The 22857-nt window shown below is 37.2% G+C and overlaps 1 protein-coding gene across 4 annotated transcripts in view; it reads right to left on the reverse strand.

Moving 5' to 3' along the window:
* The window catches only part of LOC150087077 (single-stranded DNA-binding protein 3-like), a 538273-nt gene that overhangs the window by 124223 nt on the left and 391193 nt on the right, over positions 1-22857 (reverse strand). For all 4 annotated transcript variants that reach the window (XM_090371800.1, XM_090371798.1, XM_090371799.1 and 1 more), the window contains one exon: positions 15187-15250. In XM_090371800.1, the coding sequence (XP_090227926.1) occupies positions 15187-15250 (64 nt within the window). The remainder of the gene's footprint in view (positions 1-15186; positions 15251-22857) is intronic.

Consider the following 22857-nt stretch of genomic DNA (forward strand, 5'->3'; position numbering starts at 1 on the left):
AAAACATCTGGCTGAAACAGAAGAGGCTATTATAAACCATCAAACTCTCAACCTCAGCTTAGCTGAGGTTGAGAGTTTGATGGTTTGTAATAGCCTCTTCTGTAATAGCTCAGAGTCAGTCTGCAAATCTATTAGACCAGCGTTTTGATCTTTTTGGGTCATTCGTGGGCAGGTAGGTATTGGGAAGATGAGAACTTGTTAATGAGATATGTCCACAATACGCAAGATGGTGCAATAAGTGAAGTAGACATAATGCAGTTCAATGCAAAAGCCTCTTTCTGTACATAGCTTTGAGTAAACTTGATTTGCAACTCAGTGCACTGTGGGTGACCACCCAGGTGTGAACTAACGTATGCAGTGATCGAGGTGTGTCACCCACACCACATGGAGGAATGCTGCCCCTCTGTGTTACCAAGCAATACTAGGTGGTAGATGACTCTCATCAACCAGTGCAATACCACCACTTTGCTTATTGGAGGCTTGAAGTGGTGGAACCCATGTTTACTCTCCAGAGCTAAGTTCCAGTCAACCATTCCCCATCTCTTCCACCATGCAGCATGACGATGCCTTTTGAGGTTATGATGGACATCGTGGCGAGATCCAATCTTCCTTACATTTCGAGGGTACAGCTCTAAAATGGTGTTCGCAGGCCGGCCGCTAGTTAGTTCACTGGACCTATTCATAACTCTTTAGGAGGCTTCCGGATCAGTTGTGAATAATCTTGCAACCTCTACTCTACCAGATAGTGACTGAAGGGAGTCCGAGTAGTGTGTATGCAGGGGGCCTTGTCGAGGCTACATTATGTCAAGGATCTGGGTATATTCTTACCATGTGTATGCCATATTCAAAAATTTCATTACTTCATATAGCATGTATCCCCTGCCACACTTTTTCTTACTATCGATGTCAAAGTTTGCTCAGATTGTGTCAACTGATGTCAACGTTTGCTCAGATTGTGTCAGTGAAATTATTCTTGTAGGAATGGAATCCATTATCCCACACTCCACTTTAAAATCTGGTCCTTTATGTAACCTTGGTTTTCCAATAAATGCGCCAAGGCTGTTCAAGAGAAGAATGTTGCATATCGTAATTGGCCTGTTTCCAATTCTTCAGTTTCATTTTCTGCCTACACCAAAGCTCGCAACAATTGTAAAGCAGTTATTAATCAGTCCAAACTAGATTTTGAACAGGCTAAGAGTAAAAAATGTGCTTCTTGCCCTAATGGTAACTGAGCATTCTGGTCTCTTGCCAAAGATTTGGCCGCAACTTTTGCCCATCTCTGCTCCCACCTCTGTCAAAACCAGATGGTTCTGTTGTCACTTCAGCCAAGGATAAAGCTGACCTGCTAGCATCCCATTTTTCTTCCAACTCATGTATTAATGATCATGGTAAAACACCTCCCACCATTCCCAACACGTTCCATTCAATGACTCCTGTGGTTTTCCATCAAAAGGATATCAGAAGAATTCTGATGAATCTTGATGCTAAGAAAGCTGCAGGTCCTGATGGTATTTCTCCATGTGTTCTCAAAACCTGTGCTTCTGAACTTACTCCTGTTCTTTGCCGCCTTTTTTCACTTTCTTATTCCAAAGGTATTTTTCCTTCTGCTTGAAAATTTGCTCATATTCAGCCAGTTCCTAAAAAGGATGACAAATCTCTCCCATTCAATTATAATCCCGTTTCAATTACTTCTACTCTTTCTAAAGTAATGGAGAAATCAATTAACCGCCAACTCTTAAACTAACTAGAAACCTTCCATCTGATCAATGATCGCCAGTATGGATTCCGTCAGTGTCCATCCATGGTGATATTATGGCTTTTGTTACCCATTTACAGACAAATTCAATGGAAAAGTTCGGTGAAACACAAGCAGTTGCTCTTGACATCTCACAGGCTTTCGTTCGTGTTTGACATAAAGGTCTTCTAAACAAGCTTCCATCTCATGGTTTGTGAACTGTTTTTTGTAATTGGTTATCCAGTTTTCTCTCTGATCGCTCACTGAGGGTGATGGTAGATGGCTTTCTGTTTTCCAACTTTTCCAGTAATGCCGATGTTCCCATGGTTCAGTTCTTTTCCCCCACTCTTTTCCTCTTGTATATTAATGACCTTCTTCCATTGACTGGAAATCCTATCCATAGTTCTGCCTATGATAGCAATGTGCTATCATAGGCAAAACTATGATATAAAACCTACCCTGCTCAATCAGCTTCAACTTCTCGAACATCTGCTACCAATTCCTTAAATCCTGATCTCCAGGTAATTCTCCAGTGGGGCAACTTAGATTTCAATCCTTCTAAAACTCAGTACTGTCTTATACAGCAGACTCTAGATTTACCGGGATTGGATTAACCGGAACACTTGAAGACTCCAAATTAAAAAAAAAAAATAAATAAATAAACCCAACCTAAAATCATAAAATTCAAGTAATAACTAGAATAGGTATAAACAGATGTTTTGCAAGTGGAAAATAAGCGAAAAGAAGCGGCATTATAAGTCTTCATTGGGAGATTAATGTACCTATTATCTTGCAACCCCTGCCGCTCAAAAAAAAAAAAAAAAAAAAAAAGCAGAAGAAATGTGTTTAGTTTGGTTTAGTGCATCATGTCGATTGTTGTGTTCTGTTGCACCGCAAAAAGAAATTTTGTTTCGTTATTTGTCAGGGATGAAGAAATTTTTTTAATAGTAAATAATTTTATTTTTTTGTTAAGAAATCGTGAAAATGATGGGTAAACGCAAAGGAGTTGCATTTTCAGTTAAACCAAAACTTGAAATTATTGAAAATTTTGAAAACGGTGCGTCTGTTAAATCTTTAATGATGAACCATTATAACGTTGGTGACCAAACCATACGCAACATCGTAAAAAATAAAGGGATTCCCAAATTTTTTGCGTAGGTTGCTGAAAATTTTTCGATACAGTTAGTCCCTGACTTACGCAACTTCAGACTTATGTACATTTTTTTCACTCAAATTTTTTTTTTTTAGGATTGCAAAATATAATACAAAAAAAAATATAACATAAAATAAGCAATTAATAACGACGATCATGGCACACACAAATTGCACAAGTGAGATACGGAGTAACAAGCAAAATAATAGGAAAGAAGAGAAGATTCTTACAATTTGTTTATGGTTTTTTTTTTCACATGATTGAAGATTTTAGTGAAGGGGACACACATTTCACCATAATAACATAAAAACCCACAGAATTCCAGCTATCAGTATTATTACAAATGCAATAAGATCGAATTTACTATGAATTGCCCCATTTATAATGAATTGCACTAACAGAAAAGCCCAATAACTTGGAAAGTGCAAATTGTTTTTATTGTTTTTTGGTAGCGACCTCAAGAAATGTGCTTTAGTAAAATGTGAGGATTCCGCAGTGTGATAATAGTGAGTTTTCGCCTTAACCCTGTGAAGTCCTTTACAGAAAATTCACTTTGACCATTATCATGGTGCTGACTAAGAGAATAAGTGACAGCTGTACTACTAAATCTACCAAGAAAAGGAAAGCGATCGATTTGGATCAAAAAATTAAACTAATAATCAAGTATCGTGCTGAATTCAGATTTGTCAATAATAATATAGTATCAATATGTTATTAGTCATTCCATAGTTGTGTTAAACTCAACGGAGTAAGAAGTCCTGGAACGTATCTCTTACATATGTCGGGGACTTCTGTATTTTTGGATTAAACGGAAATCGATTATCTGGGATTAATTTTTTGCCATCCATCCCGGAAAATCGAGAGTCTACTGTATCTCGCAAAAAACGATTCTTCTGCTCCTATGTTTATCTTTGGTGACACTCCGATTTCTAAGCAAGATGATATATCTCTTTTGGGAATTACCCCGCCTCCAATCTCTCTTTGCACAAGCACATTACAAATATTGCTTTTTCTGCATCTAAAAAACTTGGTTTTCTCTTTCGCTCTCGGCATTACTTTTCTTCCAAACTGCTGTTCATTCTGTAGAAATCACAAATCTGCCCTACCATTGAATATTGTTCCCACATCTGGGGCGATGCCCCCAAAACCTCTCTCAGGCTTTTAGATTCCATTCAGAAGACGGCATTTAGGTTAATTAATGACTCATCTCTAACAGAGTCTCTTTACTCACTGTCTCATAGATGTACTGTTTCTGCTGCATGCCTTTTCTACAGATACTTCCATGGGCACTGTTCTTCTGAATTGGCTTCTATAATTCCCACTCTCTCTTTGAAAACAGTCCGAACACATACTATCACCAGCCAACATCCATTTATTGTCCAACTTCAAACTCACAAAACCAAGTTTTTATCTTCCTTGTTTATTCATTCAACTGCTGTTTTCTAGAACAACCTTCCTTCATATGTATTTCCTGAAAATCACTGTCTACAGAAGTTCAAGTCTAATGTCAATAAATATCTTCTCTTGTCTTCTCAACCTCCAACCCAAGCACGGTACTAAGTACTATCCGTTTTAATACCTCTCGTGTTTGAGGTTTCATAAAAAAAAAAAAAAAAAAAAAAAATACATCAATTTCATATTTTCCCATGCATTGCCTAGATTTTGTGCAATAATAATAAAAACTGCCACTCTGCAAGACCTTGGTTTTAATTTTGGAAAAAAAAAAAAAAACTCCAAACCTCAAAAGAGGGTTTTGATAAAACAGTAAACAAAAACACAGTTTGTAAGAAGGGAGGGGGGGAGGAGATTGAGAGGAGAAGTGAAACACTTGGTCGAAACAGAAGAGGCCATTACAAATTAAACTTTCAATCACAATTAGCATTAGCATTAGCATTAGCATTAGTAGAGGCATTTGATGCAAGAAAGCAAGCTTATGCAGCATCAGCCAAAAAAAAAAAAAAAAAAAAAAAAGTAACATAAATAAATAAAAATAACCACTTCCACTTCACCCCTCTGTTCGTTCGAAATACCTGTCCAGCTGAGCCTTAAACTTATTTAGGCTATCAACTTCCACGACAAGGGATGGAAGTCTGTTCCACCCACCAACCACCCGCTGGCTAAAGGCAAACTTCCGCACATCTATCCTACATCTGTCTTTCCTCAATTTGAATTTATGCCCTCTCAGGTGATTTTTCTGAGCTAGAGGAAGAATCCCATCAGCATTGAGCATGCTCAAACCATTCAAGGCTTTGTACACCTCTATCAGATCACCCCGCTGGTGCCTAGTTTCCAGACACTGTAATTTGCAAAACTTAAGCCTTTCTTCGTAAGAGAACCCCTTTGTCCCATTCACCAATCTAGTTGCCCTTCTCTGTACTCGTTCCAGCAGCTCTACATCCTTCCTGAAATGAGGCCTCCAGGCCTGTATACAGTACTCTAGGTGTGGCCTGACCATTGCCTTATACAAGGGAATAATCACCTCCTTATCCCTGCTAGAAAAATTCCTATATATCATTGACAATACACCATGAGCTACTCTTGCAGCTCGTCTGCACTGCTCAGAGAACTTCATATCTGCCTGCACCACCACCCCCAGGTCCCTTTCATTCTCTACCACTGTCAGTGTAGTACCACAGAGTTGATACGTTGCTCTGGGGTTGCTGTTTCCCATATGTAGTACTTTACATTTGTCAATGTTAAACTTCATTTGCCACCTCGAAGCCCATCTGCTCAACCTTTCCAAATCCTGTTGCAGCAGCATAGTGTCAGTAGTGTCCTTGACAACCCTGCCAACCTTCGTATCGTCTGCAAACTTGGACATTAAGCCTGACATACCATCATCAATATCATTTATAAATACAGAAAACAATAAAGGCCCCAATACTGAACCCTGAGGGACTCCACTAATAACATTAGTCCACGATGAGCAGTGTCCATTGATTACCACTCTCTGTCTTCTCCCCCTCAACCACCCCTTTATCCATAGCAGCAACTTGCCTCCAATGCCACACTGCTCCAATTTGTGCAGCAGTCTTCCATGTGCAACAGTATCAAAAGCCTTTCTAAGATCCAAGTATATAATATCAAAGTTATTCCCTGCATCCAGTTCTTTTGTGACTGCATCATAGTATCCAATCAAATTGGTCAGGCAAGACTTCCCCTTAACAAAACCATGCTGTGTCCTAGCTATAACTGAAGTCTTGTCTAGATGATCCTGCAGTGCTTCTTTCACCAGTGCCTCCATTAATTTTCCGGGAACAGAAGTTAAACTCACAGGTCTATAATTACTTGTGTCAGCCTTTGATCCCCCTTTGTGAATTGGGGTCACATTTGCACATCTCCAGTCAATGGGTACCTCCCCTGAGTCCAAGGAAGCTCTCATAATTATGGCTAAGGGTTTGCTTACCTCCTTTGCTGCCTCCTTTAATATAACTGGATAGATCCCATCCACCCCAGGTGCCTTTCTTGTGTTTATCTTCAACAATTTCTCCTCCACTTTGCTCTCAGTTATTACAAGATTCTCTAGCTTACTGCTAGAGTTGAATACACCTCTGGCATTCCCCTCGCTGAATATCTCCTCATGTGTGAATGTCGATGCAAAATATTCATTTAGTTTGTTAGCTACCCGAGCAGGGTCATCAACAGTTGACCCATCGATCTCAAGTGGACCAATCTGATTCATCCCCTTCCTTCTAGAGTTTACATAAGTAAAGAACTCTTTGCTGTTTTTCTTTGCATCCCTTGCCAAGGATTTCTCGTAATCTGCCTTCGCCTGCCTAACCTCCTTTGTAACTTGGTTGCATATCAACTTGTATCTATCATAGGCGTCCGTGTCACGTGTTAATTTGTATGTATCCCATGCATTTTTCTTCTCTGCCATATGCCTCATTAGTTCATCTGACAACCATTTAGGCCTAAACCTTGAACAATATTTCTTAGTTGGTATGTAAAGCCTAGTAGCTTCCACGATAAGTTCTTTGAATGCTTCCCATTTTGAATTTGCTGTTGGCAATATCATCAGTTGATCCCACTGTATAGAATTTAAATACTGTCTCAGTCCATTGTAGTCGCCTTTACGAAAGCAATACCCCTTCCCTTTACCCCTAATGGTAGTTACCTCTTTGAGTAACTCCCACTTCAGCACACTGTGATCACTGCCACCAAGTGGTTCATTTATCTGCAGATTCTTAATGCATGAAGAATCACTACTGATAATCAAATCAAGAGTATTACTCCCTCTAGTTGCCTCCCGAACATGCTGATGTAGAAAACAATCATCCAATAAATCCACAAAAGCCTTGCTACTGTGTGAGTGACCAGCCCCCAAATTCCAGTCAATATCTGGGAAATTAAAATCCCCCATTATAAGACTCTCTGATTTACTGGCCCACTCTATTTCTCCGAACAGTTTCTTATTATACTCATCAGAGTCATTAGGCCTATAGCACACTCCTACTCTCAATTTTGATCTCCCAATGCTTATGTCACACCAAACTGACTCGACACTGCACTGTCCAGCGATGTCGACTGGCTTCACTTCCTTGGATTTTATGTGTTTTTTAACTAATAGCATAACCCCTCCTCCCTTCCTATCCTGTCTATCCTTTCTGTAGACATTGTACTCCCCAAATTCCAGTTCTGCATTTCTTATATCTGTGTGACACCACGTCTCTGAAATCCCCACAATATCTGCCTTTGATGTTTTGAGCAATACCTCAAATTCATCAAATTTATTTACTAAACTCCTAGCATTGGTGTACACACAAGTATATATGCACCTGTTCTTTTTCTTAGCTACCCTAACACAACCCATGTGTTTACTTGTACCCCAATGATTCCCAGCAGTCTCTGAAATATCCTGCATCTTATTTTCCAGGCTGCGGCTCATTCCAATAGAAGCAGTGCAAGAATCACTTTCACCTCTGCCAGTGGCTACTGTTAATCTATTAGTCCTTGTATCCCCCCAATCTAGCAGTTTTCCGACCCACCTAACATTGCCTCGATAGCATCAGCAAACATTCTTGCACCCTTTCTATTTAAGTGTATCCCATCCCTGTAGAAGCAGTCTCTCCTGTTAACAAGTACAGACCAGGCTGAAAAAAATTTTACCCCTTGAGCCCTGCACAATCTTTCCAGGGCCGAATTGATTGACAGGGCTCTCATCATATACTCCCTCCTATCGTGTCTGGGCAGAATTGCAGACACTTTCAATTTCAACCCTAATTCACGGCTTTTTTTCATCAGTGACCTGTACTTGTCAAGTAATTCCGCCGGTCTCCTACTCTTAATGTCATTAGTGCCAACGTGTACAACTATATCACCTTTTGTGCCCTTAAAAGATGATATCCGCTCTACAACGTCATCAACTTTTGCCCCTGGCAGACAATTGTGCCCAGAGTTGACAAGTAAGTCTAACCAGACCAGATTTTGATCCTTTTTTTGGATCTCATCAGTGGTTACACAGGCATTATGAAGTGCCGAATAATTCAGTGACAAAATATGTCTACAATATGTGAGATGGTGTAGTAGTGAAGTAGACATAATAAGTTCAGGGCAAAAAAGCCTCAAGCTATGAAAGCCACAAAAAGTCATTATGCGTATTGCACATAGCCTCTTTCTTTGTATAGCTCTGAGCACACTGTGTTTGCTACTTAGTGTATCGGTCTGCTGTTGTGGAGGCACTTTTTGATAAGTTATTAATCACATATCTCATTAATGAGTTGTTCATGTCTTCATAATTTCACCTTTACGAAATGCCTTCTCACCCATCAAATGAAACAAGAGAGAGAGAGAGAGAAGAAAAAACACGGGGGGGGATAAGGGATTGAAAGCTAGGTCTAGGTAGTGGCATACACTTTAAATAAAAATCAAACTGCGGGCCACCGGTTAATCAGGGCAGCTGTTTATTTGGGGCAAATCTTAAAAAACAGAACCCAATCGAGAAAATAGCCAGGGTTTACTTCACTTAATTGGGACAGCATGCCATTTAATCAGGGCAGGAGACCGCAGCACTGGAGATTACCCTACGATTGTCCCTGACCGTTCAGTCGGATATCTGAAGGTCACAACCATAAAACAATTAGCAGTAACCTGTTTATTGGGCTTTTCTGTTAGTGCAATCTATCATAAATGGATAGTAAACTCGATATTATTGAATTTGTGATAATGCCAACAGTTGAAATTCTGTGGGTTATTATGATGAAATGTGTTTGCACTTCCATGGAATCTTCAATCATATAAAAAAATTAATTTTCAGAATCTTCTCTTCATTCCTATTTTTAAAGTTTCGTAACTTGTTACTCCATTCTCACTTGCACGTACGTGTTATTTGCAATTTATGTGTGCCGTGTTCTTTATTATTGATTGCTTATCCTTTTGCTGTTTTAAATTTTAACCCCCATCCACAAATAACAGTGAACAGAAATGTCAACTAGTTAGTATGTACATATTACAGTACGTATTAATTATTCCGATTATCTCGTATATTCTTCCAATTTTCCCATATCATTTTTTTTTTTTTTTTTTTTTTTTTATGAAAACCCCAAACATGAAAGGTATCAAAACCTATAGTACTTAGTACCGTGCATGTGTTGAAGGAGAAGTATTTTTTTTTTTGGGGGGGGGGGGGGTTGGAGGTGCCGGAAACTTTGCTCTAGAGATTTAATTTTTTAATCGGTAAGGTAATAAAGGGTAAATTTGTGCTTAATATATCTTTACTTTTATAGCCTGTGGATAATATTCCTCCTATTTTTGCTAATTAGAATCGCTGTTTAATAAAATTAAAATTCAGTTCACAAACATGATCACAATGACCGGCACTTACTACACATCATATAGTGAACGGTACTTTACTATGGTGACTTTTGTAACGTGATTTGATTGTACAGTGAAACAATTGTAAAGTGGAGGTCCACTGTATTTTTATCTTTTTTTTACGTGAAACTTCGGATAATTGGGGCAGCCGTTTAATCGGGCCAAAATGTTCTAATCTCAAATAACCGGAATTGACTGGAATTATCCACTGGAGTAGCACTTTTTATTTAGAGTTGTGCAATGCAAGGTAAATCGTGGCAAAGTGCCCCATAATATAAGATCACTGCACTAAGTAACAAAAAAATCTAAGAAAAATGGAAGAATACAGTAAATCAAAAACTGAACATGCCAGAACTTGCATATCAATGTAATAAACAGTTCACCATAAAGAAGTATAAAATAATAATAATAATAATAATATAAAATAAATTAGGTACATATAATTAAAGATAAACATTTTATCTACAAGTATGTTTTTTTATTTTTGATTTATTTCTATCTTTCTTAAAACTGTCATTAAATGACAAGAGTCTTCTCAATGGGGTTTGAAATTGTTTTGCATCCTCCCTGTTGCACAGATTTGGCCCCATGAGACTATTATTATTATTATTTTTTTTTTTTTTTTTTGCTGATGCAGAAAACCTTAGCTTCTTTGCATTTTTTGGCCTTACAAAAATGTCAAAAAAAAAAAAAAACCTAGAACACTATTGAAGAGGATTAGTACTCCAGCAGAAGAAAGACTTTTAAAATATCTCATCATCCAGAACTGTTGTGTAGGTTGACAGATATAAAAGCCAAGTGGGAAGAAGATACTGGTGAATTACCCAAGGTAGACTTGCCATGAGTGGACGAAAGTGTACTAACTTTGTAAGAAGCCCATATTGAATGAATTCACAAGACAAAAATGTCCAATATGGGCTAATGGACATCTTAATTGGAAAACAGAGAAGTGATGAGTCCAAATTTAACTACTTAATCATTGAGACTGTGTTTTTCTGTATGCAAGGAATACTGTTTGTCTAATTTGTAACTTAAAGCTGTGTGTTTAAATAATACGTCATGTTCTTTTTTATGTTGGACTGTTGTTTTCATTGATCTTTAATTTTACTGTCACCCAGAGAAACATAAATGTTAAGAACACACACACACACACGCACGCACGCACGCACGCACGCACGCACGCACGCACACGCACACACACACACACACACAGGGTGCGATATATCTGATATTATACCTCATGAAGTAAGTAAGTTTTTCTAATTACGTCCTACATTAGGTAGTTTACTTAAAGGAAATAAATGTTGATTAGAGGGGTAACCAAACAAGACTAAGGCAAATAATCTGAAGGGGAAAAAAGTAACTATCTGAGAAAGAGAGAGATCACACATACAAGATTTATATATATATTTCTTATAATGATCAAAAAATTTCCAACATACTAGCATGTCTTTCACTTTTTTATTACAATATTTACAGTTCCAATTGAAATAAAGTTGAAGCTAATGACAAGCATGCAAGCTGACCATGAGGAATCACTCAGGAATTTCCCGTGCTTGTTGGCAATTTCTCACACTCATTAGCATAATGACATTAACTTCAACTAGAAGTTCATTTCATTACACAACATATAGAGAACGCTGTTAGTTTATCGGTTTGGCTCCTACGAAGCAGTTTTGCCAATCGCAGGCAAAATTAAAATTTTAAACGTAGTAGGTAATGTAGGTAATGGTGCGCATTCCAATATTATTAAACACTTCAGTATTCCTAAGAGAACACTGTTCAACATTCTAAAAGATCAAAAAAAAAAAAAAAAAAAAAAAAGAGAGAGAAAGCTTAGAGAAATCTACTGGATCAAGTAGGATCAGAGCACAAAAGGCAAAGTAACTGGATTTTCAAAAGGTACTATTTGAATGGCTAACGATGATACATGCAAAAAAAAAAAACTTTTCTGTAGATGGAAATCTTTTAAAAACCATAGCTAATTTGTTTGTGCATCAGATTAAGATTGAAGATTTCAAGAATGAATGAATGGTTCTATAAATTTTAACTCACCATGTGCTGTCTTTCAAAAAAAATGTGCAGTGAAAGAAGAGCAATCAACACTGAAGTTATGGAAGCAGAATACAGTAATACCCCGAAGTTACGCGATAGGTGGGTCCGACGAAAATCGCGTAAGTCGAATTCGCGTAAGTCGGGGTACAACTTTGCATATAAATACGTATAAATTTTGCTTAATTGGGACCAGGGACTAACAAAAACACTAGTTTAGAAGAAAAATATTAATAAAATTGCAGTTCTTTATACAGTTTAATACAAAATATGTATTAAAAAAACAAATGACTTACGTTAAAAAGTTATTTCGATGTCGATGGCTTCATAAAATCTAACAAATTCGTCTGACGCGCCTTCTTTTTTTCACGCAGAATTTCTTCGTAGCAAGCTAATAATTTTTTTATTCCTTGCTTTGTAGCTATAACGCGTTCTTCGTTGGAGTCTATGTTTTCTAAAATTTTTAAGCCCTTTACAATTGAGCCCTTTACAATTTTCAACCTGTCGAGTTTGTAATTGTCATGTGCTTTTCGCCGTTGCTTCATTTGGGTCTGTAGCACGTGCAATATCACATGGTCTTTCATTTCGCTCAAAGCGTTTTACAATTTCATATTTTTTCTCTATCGACAGAGGCGGACTGGCCATAAGCCTTACCGGGGCCAGTGTAACCCCGGTGGGCCAGTGTGACTTTGGCCATAAACCATAGTATGAGGCCACTATAAATTTTCCCGGGTAAGAATTTTTGACCCAGTCCGCCTCTGTTTATCGATAATTGCTTTTCTTTTTCTCTCTGAATCTGCAGTGTCTTCACCAGGACGCTTCCTTTTCACACCTTTTAATTAAGTATTTTATTCATTTTTAGGGAATAAAGCGCAATTACAAAACGAGGAGGCACGCTTGATACACATAAACAAAGCTGCCCGCATGTAGCAACTGAATAAACAACACCATAAAGGCAGAGATACACTATTAACACCACACATTTCTAGGGGTTACTCCCATAAAACAATAAAAATCCAGTTGCGTTTCTGCTAGTGAAATCTGTTATAAACTGGTAGTAAACTCGATCTAATTGCATTTGCGATTATACCGATAGCTGGAATTGTGTTGGTTTTTACGTTATTATGGTGAAATGTGTTTTTCCCTTCACTGATATAAAAAACATAAAAGCAGCAAAGTTGAATTTTGTTCAACTTTCGCTCTCATTCTACGCCGTTGCACCGTATATCGATAACATATGAAAAACGACCTTGAAGATAGTGGGCGGCAGCGTTGCCAAACGAAAAAATCAAGAACCGCGTAACTCCGAGTTCACGTAAGTCGGGGTAGCGTAAGTCGGGGTATTACTGTAGTTTAAAAAATTGACATATGACTAGAACAACTTCACTGCTGACGAAACTGAACTTATTTTCTAATTTGTTAACAGATAAAATGCTTACATTTAAAGGTGAGAAATGTAATGGCAGAAAAAAGATGAAACAATGGATTAACGATTCACCTAGTTGCAAACATGTCCGAAACAGAAAAACTTCTCTTAATCGATGAAAAAGTCCAGAAGCACCAATGATTTAAAGTTTTGAAGACATTTCCACTATATATGAGCAAGCCAAAAGGCTTAGAAGATATCAAAATTTTACGAAGGATGGATTGGAGACTTAGATCGCAAGATATACTGGGAGAACAGAAAAATTTTGCCATTTGCAGATAACAGACCCTTGCTGTCAACTGAATGGCCTTCATGCAATTGCTGTTGAGTACCTGCCACCTAGCATGACATCAGTTTTTCAGCCACTTGATCAAAGTGTCATTTTGATAGTTTTTCTTAAAGAAAAACAAATTTTCTTTAAGAAAAACAATTAGGGTAGTGGAAAATGAAAAATAACTGGGGATAATTGTGCAGTCGGATATGAAGTTGTTTGAGCAATGCAGACAGGCTGCCAGGACAACTCATGGAGTTTTGTCAATGATATACAGGAATTTTTCTAGCAGGGATAAGGAGATGATTATCCCATTGTATAAGGGAATAGTCAGGCCACATCTTGAGTACTGTATACAAGCCTGGAGGCCTCATTTTAGGAAGGATTTATGGCCGTGGGAATGGGTACAGAGAATGGCAATGAGATTGGTGAGGCGGAAAAAGGGTGCTTTTACCAAGAGAGGGTTCAGTTCTGCAAATTGCAGAGTCTGGAGACTATGCACCTGTAAAGTTATCTGATTGATGTGTTTAAGGCTTTGAATGGATTGAGCAAGGTGTGCTGATTGGATTCTTCATCTTGCTCAGACTACACACATGAGGATGGCTCCAAATTCAAATCGAAGAAGGATGATTGCAGAATAATGTGCAGAAGTTTGCCTTTAGCATGGAGGTGGCTGATTGCTGGAACAAGCTTCTGGCTGTTGTGGAGTTTGAGAGCTTAAATAAATTCAAGGAAGAACTAGATAAACAATACATACATGTAATGGGAGGCAACTTTGTTTTGATGATGCTGTATAAGCTGGCTTTCTTGCATCATTTGTCACTACTAATGTTAACTTCTTGACCTCAGTGTTAAAGCTCACAAAAATTCATTCCACTCATCTTAAAAAGATTTAAATCCAGGCTTTTTCCATATAGGGGATAAAAAATAGTACTTAAGGCCTGTGACCTTAACTACTGTGCTAACTGAAACAGTAATCTGGTTACATCTGTGAAGAGAGCTCAGCTCTACTGATGTGGCCGTGATGATTTCAAAAACACTCCCTGCATGGGTTAGGGTCCTGTGTATTCGACCAAATGCAAACTGCCGCTCAATGAGCATTAAGACTTCTTTGGTGAAGATAATTCTGTATGTTGGGAGTAGAAACACAGTTTTCTATGGTCACAGAGAATTCACGTTGCAGTTATGTAATATAAATTAATGGCTCTGATAAGCAGTTGTTATAGTGATATAGAGATAATCTCTTTAAGTTGGTCAAAACTTTTATTTTTTACTTTTCATGGTTTCAGTTGCCTGAAATCAGTCCTAAGGCTTACTAATGATGCATTTTGACAACTTGGCACTAGTGCTACATAACACTGCATCTGAAATCTGTTCACTTTGCATACCTCAGGTAAATTACACTGAGGGGGCATCATTCAACAGGAATGTATTTCCTACCTAATGGTATAGTGTCTGACATTGCAGAGATAATTTGTATGTTCTTATTCAGATTTTTTGTGCACTTATATTTTATTTTGAAATTCTTATATGCATAAGACCATAAAAATTGTTGATATTATATCTACTGTAATAAATATTGCAATATCTACAAACTTGGTAGCAGCATAAACATGCTCTCTATTTTTAAAATACAGAGCACATTTACTGTATAATATGACAACAAACATTAAAAACAGAATCAATAAAAGTAAGCGAATGGATATTAAGGGAAAAAAAAATTTTTTTTTGCTAACCTTGTGGACTTGGCATAATGGGAGTTCCGGGACCAGGTGGCCCTGCACTCGAAACTGGAGGACCCTAAATATAATGCTCAATATATTACAATATATTCACTAATGCATAAATATATAAACAATACATTTACAACATAAAAAAAAAAAAAAAAAAAAAAAATATATATATATATATATAGTAGATATGGCAAATAGTTAACAGTTGAAAGGTACAATATTCAATTGTGAAGGTGATGCAAACAGTGAAAACTATAGCAAAAACCAAAAAATCAAAGACCTAATAAAGGTGAGAAGAGCTGATTAATGCCATCAATGTCTAGATAAAACATTACATCAGTCTTAATAACTATGAACATAGTATGAACGAGTAGGTGGTAACTAAGGGATGTGATATCAATCCTAGCTGACTTTGGTCCATGGTATAACCTAGTAGGGAAACATATAATTGTTATAGGCAAAATAAAACAAATAAATAAGGATAATTACTAAATTCCCATGTCAAGCCAATTGCAGTATAGATTGGTGGATACACATTACAAAGGACTTTATCGAGGGCTAACCCTTGCAATGTGTTTACCTACAATTAGCGAGCTATCAGTTTCTGTTGTCCTCTGCTTGTTATACCTGATGAATCATAAGGTATCATAAGGATATATAATTCGTTAAGATATACTAGATTATAGTATGAGATATTTAGATAAGGTGGGGGGGGGGAAACAATTTTAAGGTGGTTAACAAGCTAGATGACTTTAGCCCGACCGATAGCCCAGACCATGAAAACAATGTAAAAACCAAATAATGGTGATAGTAGAGAACCAATAATGCTTTATAAACTTGTTATTTGATGATAAAAGATAGTCAGCTATGCTAAAGAAAGGAGAATGGAAACAAGGTTATAGGAAGGTGATAGTACCTCAATCCCCCTCGAATTGCTCTAATAGTTCTTGAGGTATGAAATGTAGAAAAAGATAGTGTATAGTTAAAGTGAAGGAAGAGTGGTAAAGCAATTACTTCGGAAAATACCGGGAGCGTAACTTCCCGTCTCTTGTAGTAAGAGAACCTGGTATTGCAGTAGAGTTGTATAGCCAAAATTTGGAAAGCATAAAATAATATAAAATAAAATAAAATCAAATAAAATAACATAATAATATAAATTATTGAATGAAGAAAAGAATGGCTAGTTCCTGATTACTTACAGCAATGTGTAACTAGTAAAGCAGACTTACCACAAAGCTACGACGCGGGAAAAAAACTATGCATACGTAATTGTAACCCTTACCATAACTTACATTCGTATTAATTATAACCTTTACCTTAACTTACATATCTTAGTAGCCTCTTGGTCCATTTAGTTTAATCTGGAGAGGGCATTGCGCTATTGTTGAATTTATTTACCATGAGTTTTTACACCACAATTAATATGAAAATGCTACGTCGGTCGCGTAGAATAATCTGTACCGCGGATACCACTGGGGCTCTGGGTGGTCCGATAAGTCCCAATACTAGCCACACAGCATCTAATGCTTTAGGCCCACTGGAGAACCGCCAGGAATTTAATGCAGGGGGATCTGATTATACTATGACTAATAATACACCAGACCTTGTTAATCACCGCGGTTCACATCTAGATACCACACTGGCCAACCACAAACTTCCGGTAGATAACTTTAATCTCTTAAAGTTCAATACTTGCAGGAACACTCGATGTCAAACTTGCCCTTTGATGAATAACAAACACGTCACTAACTGTGCTGAGGACCCTACCTTCTGCCATGCTAGAGACATAATCTACCTTATCACATGTAACACTTGCTTGGCTAAATACATAGGACAAACTGGGGGAGAATTACACATCAGGATTAATACGCACAGATCCCACATCAAAAATAATGTTAACCAAAAAGACACTGAAATACAACATTTCCAGCAGCATAACTTTAATGACATCACCATCACCATCTTAGATATAGAACATAAACATAGAACTAGGCTTGAACTAGAAAACTACAACATACTGAAATACAAAACCCTTTATCCTTATGGTTTAAATAGCCTATTTAATGGGCATTGCTACACCAATAAACCTACTGACAACTGTATCTACAACCTATTCCACATTGTCAAAAGACCCTCCTTCAAATATAAAAAAGCTACAGATAACAAATCCTCTTCTATTACCAAAATAGCAGCGCACACTAACAATACCCTGGGCAGATTTGAAGATGTATTAAGCTCTTGGGATGTACCTATCATACCCGTCAAGCTTATACACGACACTACCTTTAGCCTGAAACTGAGTAAACTCAGAGCCTTAGCTAAAGCCAATGCTACCTATAACCACATCAACATACATTTGAACCACCTACTGAAAGATATCTTCAAATACAGACTCAGTAAGAACCACAAAGCCACCACTGAATATATTAACATTAAGTTTAGTCACATCTTGCTAGACCACATAAACCTTAACCATCTCATGAACATGTATAAACAAGATCTGCCAATCAATAATTTGACCATAAATACTAGATTCAGTTATAACAAACCTATAGGTCTTATTGTATGTAATTATAAACAGGTAGTATGCAACTTAGACAAAAGTGATGCCGAGGCCGAATGTTTCTGCCATTTGCCACAATATCTTAAATATGTAGACAAAGATCACAAACACATTATTACTGGTGACCTTAACATCATTACTGATCCAGATTTACGTAACTTACTTTCCTATGGTTTTAAATTTAGGCCCAACACCACAAGCATCACCAAAAAGATGTATAAACTTATATACCAGGACTTCTTGCACTTTTGTCTAAAGTTATCTTATAAATATAATATACCGCTAGAAGCTTTCCAAAAATGGATATCCCTCACTTATCAAGCGGTTCACAAACAGCTTGCATTCGTACACAGAAAATCACTGCCTGCCAAGACCTTCGATTTGGGAAAAGCTAAGCAACATCTAAAAAAGTTACAGGCTTTATTTATCATCACCACCATAGACAAAGCTGCTAACAATTACAGTTTTATATGCAAAAAATTCTATACTACCACAGTGCTAAACGAACTGAACCACAGTTCTACCTACATACTTGAGACCACAAATAATACCACCATCAGGAAAAAACTATTAGCTATGCATAAAAAATTAAAATTTAACAACCCAAACACTAATTTTCCATTTGTCTACTGTATACCAAAATTCCACAAAACACCTATCAGCTTCAGATTTATTACATCTTGTAGGAATAGTTATGCTAAAAAGCCACATAAAAAACTGGCCTATCTACTAAACATAATTTTCAACAGCATTGATAACACTAGAGCTATCCGCAATAACAACCCTATTCTGGATTTTCTAAAGCACAATAAACATACCACTGAACATATCAGCACCTATGACTTTAAAAATCTCTTTACCAGTATTCCGCACGATAGCCTAAAACATGTACTCGACCACTATTACCAAGAACATAATAACCTGTTACCATGCAATCTTCCATATTGGAATGACCTGACAAATATATGCATATTCAAAAGCTACATCTACAATGGCACCAGTATATATAAACAAAAAACTGGGATCGCCATGGGTGCCTGCAGTTCTAGTCTGGTAGCAAATCTGTACCTACATCACTTTGAAGTTAATATCAACAAAGATATAACCTTTTACAGATATATCGACGATGTTATCGTCTTTAATCATCCTAATTTCCTCACTGATGCCGGCCATGTCTACCCATCTGATTTAGAAATAGTGGCCACCAACATAGATAGCACTAAAAAAGCCAATTACTTGGATATCAGCATACAATTGCACAATAATAATCAGTTAAATACCTCCGTATATGACAAACGAAATACGTTTGGCTTTAACACCATCAGCCTTACTAACTGGCACTCAAACATCTCCATAAGAATCCAAAAAAATTTAATATTATCCCAGAGTATTAGATTAGTTAAAATATGCAACAACGCAGACAACATAATTAGAGCTCTTACAGTCTTTAAGCATAAGTTATCTGAGAATGGATTCCCAATACGCTTCACAAATATAAACCTACATACGGCCATGCAAATAGCCTTAAAAAAATACCATAATAACATCGACCACCATCATATTATAACTGCTGTTTTGAGGAAGTAAATCTTCCACCACTGGATTATATTATCTTGACGGTTTTACAGAGCCTGTAAATATGTATATAACTAGGCACTGCCTTAGGAGCATATTTAATACAGCTTACACTCATTGAAAAAGTTGTACCTGTATTTGCTTCTAAGGCAGTAATCAATTCTTAGCTTCTTTCTTGCCTTACTCTTCCTTCATTTTTCAGGAGAACCATCTACCACCTGCCTAGCTTACCGTTGGCTCGCAGGCCATCTTGGTTTAAGCTATAAATTATTTTCGCATCCAACTACTTGCCAGTAAGAGGGCGCTGGCATCATATACAATACCTATATATTTTAACACGCATGCCACAACGTGGTTTTTTTCCCGCGTCGTAGCTTTGTGGTAAGTCTGCTTTACTAGTTACACATTGCTGTAAGTAATCAGGAACTAGCCATTCTTTTCTTCATTCAATAATTTATATTATTATGTTATTTTATTTGATTTTATTTTATTTTATATTATTTTATGCTTTCCAAATTTTGGCTATACAACTCTACTGCAATACCAGGTTCTCTTACTACAAGAGACGGGAAGTTACGCTCCCGGTATTTTCCGAAGTAATTGCTTTACCACTCTTCCTTCACTTTAACTATACACTATCTTTTTCTACATTTCATACCTCAAGAACTATTAGAGCAATTCGAGGGGGATTGAGGTACTATCACCTTCCTATAACCTTGTTTCCGTTCTCCTTTCTTTAGCATAGCTGACTATCTTTTATCATCAAATAACAAGTTTATAAAGCATTATTGGTTCTCTACTATCACCATTATTTGGTTTTTACATTGTTTTCATGGTCTGGGCTATCGGTCGGGCTAAAGTCATCTAGCTTGTTAACCACCTTAAAATTGTTTCCCCCCCCACCTTATCTAAATATCTCATACTATAATCTAGTATATCTTAACGAATTATATATCCTTATGATACCTTATGATTCATCAGGTATAACAAGCAGAGGACAACAGAAACTGATAGCTCGCTAATTGTAGGTAAACACATTGCAAGGGTTAGCCCTCGATAAAGTCCTTTGTAATGTGTATCCACCAATCTATACTGCAATTGGCTTGACATGGGAATTTAGTAATTATCCTTATTTATTTGTTTTATTTTGCCTATAACAATTATATGTTTCCCTACTAGGTTATACCATGGACCAAAGTCAGCTAGGATTGATATCACATCCCTTAGTTACCACCTACTCGTTCATACTATGTTCATATATATATATATATATATATATTTTTATGTTATTTTTACTAAGTAAAATTTCATATTCAATATTATCCAAATTTAACTATGTCACATGACAGTAATGGGCGAATTGCTAACGCTGCGCTTGTACTGCCATCTATAGCCTAATTTTGGTTTATATTAGTGGGTTAAGTTTACTTGTGTCAGTAGTGTGGCTTCGTATTGAGTGCTTTGTCTGTTCTATTTTTGATTTTTCGCTGCATCAGGACCACCGCTTTTCAATTCCCTGCATTGGCGGTCGATCTGGAGATCGGTTTGGCGGACTGATCTCGCGATCGTTTCGCCTTTGCGGTGATTTGTTTAGCGTTCGAAATGCAGCGATTCCCTGACTATTATTGGCCTTGTGGTCCTCTGTTGAGATGGGGCATAATGGTCAGTTTATTATTTTTGGTTTTGTTTTGTTTTATTGCGATCGGTTTAAATTCTCTGTTTGGTGATATTTCACATAAATTTGGACATGGCGCCTTTCGAGGGGGCACCGCTAAATTTTATTCTATTGGCTTTAAATTTTAATGAATTATTATTCGTATAATTAGATTTTCTAAATTATATTAGAGTTTCCGTAGCAATATATTTTATTCTTGTTACCTTTCTTTTTCCTTCCCAGTTAATATTGAATTTAGTTTATTTTTGTTTCTTCGCTCTTGCCTTGTCGTATTGCTGGCATTATATAATTTTTATGCTAATCATTATGTTTCAAGCATCATACAGGGGATGTGCTTTTAGCTGCCTTTGATGTGTGCTTTGCACTTTTTTATGTTATTTTTACTAAGTAAAATTTCATATTCAATATTATCCAAATTTAACTATATATATATACACATACACACAGGGTGATTCAGGAGGAACATTTATTAAGTTGGTCAAAACTTTTATTTTTTACTTTTCATGGTTTCAGTTGCCTGAAATCAGTCCTAAGGCTTCATCAATATCATTTATCAATGATATTGATGAAGGTATATCAGGCTTAATGTCAATATTTGCAGATGATACAAAGGTTGGCAGGGTTGTTAATGACAGTAATGGCAGTGTGCTACTGCAACAGGATCTAGATAATTTGAGCAGATGGGCTAAGAAGTGGAAACTGAAGTTTAACCTTGACAAATGCAAAGTACTGCATATGGGTAGAAGTAACCCCAGAGAAATGTACCAACTGTGTGGTACTACACTTAAGGTGGTAGAAAATGAAAAAGACCTGGGAGTAATTGTGCAGTCAGATATGAAGTTTTCTGAGCAATGCAGACAGGCTGCCAGGGCAGGTCATGGGGTTTTGTCAATGATATATAGGAATTTTGCTAGCAGGGAAAAGGAGGTGATTGTCCCTCTGTATAAGGCAATGGTCAGGCCACGCCTTGAGTACTGGGTACAGGTCTGGAGGCCTCATTTTAGGAAGGATGTAGATTTACTTGAGGGTGTACAGAGAAGGGCAACAAGATTGGTGAGGGGAATGAAGGGATCCTATTATCAAGAGAGGCTTAAGTTCTGCAAATTGCAGTGGCTGGAGACTAGGCACCTGCGCAGTGATCTGATTGAGGTGTATAAGGCCTTGAATGGGTTCAGCATGCTGAATTCTGATGGGATCCTTCCACTTGTTCAGATTACGAACCTAAGGGGGCATAAATTCAAATTAAGAAAGGACAGATGTAGAATAGATGTGTGGAAATTTGCCTTTAGCCAGCGGGTGGTTAATTGCTGGAACAAACTTGCATCTGTCGTTGTGGAAGTTGATAGGTTGAATAAATTTAAGGAGGAACTGGACAGGCATTTGGAGGGAATGGTGTGATTTTATTTTATTTTTTTTTTTTTGGCTGATGCTGCATAAGCTCATACATTTGCTTTCTTGCATCACATGCCACTACTACTACTACTACTACAGTAAATATTTTGGGAGGTTATAATATCAATTATTCTGAGTAAAAGAGTTCATATAAACATGTCCAATTCTCAATGGATACAGAGATACAGCTGTTTGAAACTGGCATACACAGCTCCCTGAATCAGATGTGACCCATAAGCAGTTATAACCTGCCACTATTTGGCGTTAGAAGTGTTGTTAAGAATGCCACACATCTTCACACATGCTGAATATGCCAATATGTTGTTCGTCTATGGGTTTTTGTGGTGGAAGTGCTATTGCTGCTTGTAGAGAATACCGCCGACTGTTTCCTAACTGCAGAATACCAGAGAGCGTTTACTAGTGTTTACACCAAACTGCATGAGACTGGTACAGTTCCCAGCATTCATAT

The sequence above is a fragment of the Mastigoproctus giganteus genome, chromosome 4 (genome assembly GCF_048544385.1).
Source record: "Mastigoproctus giganteus isolate SK-2022 chromosome 4, ASM4854438v1, whole genome shotgun sequence".
Taxonomy (NCBI): Eukaryota; Metazoa; Arthropoda; class Arachnida; order Uropygi; family Thelyphonidae; genus Mastigoproctus; species Mastigoproctus giganteus.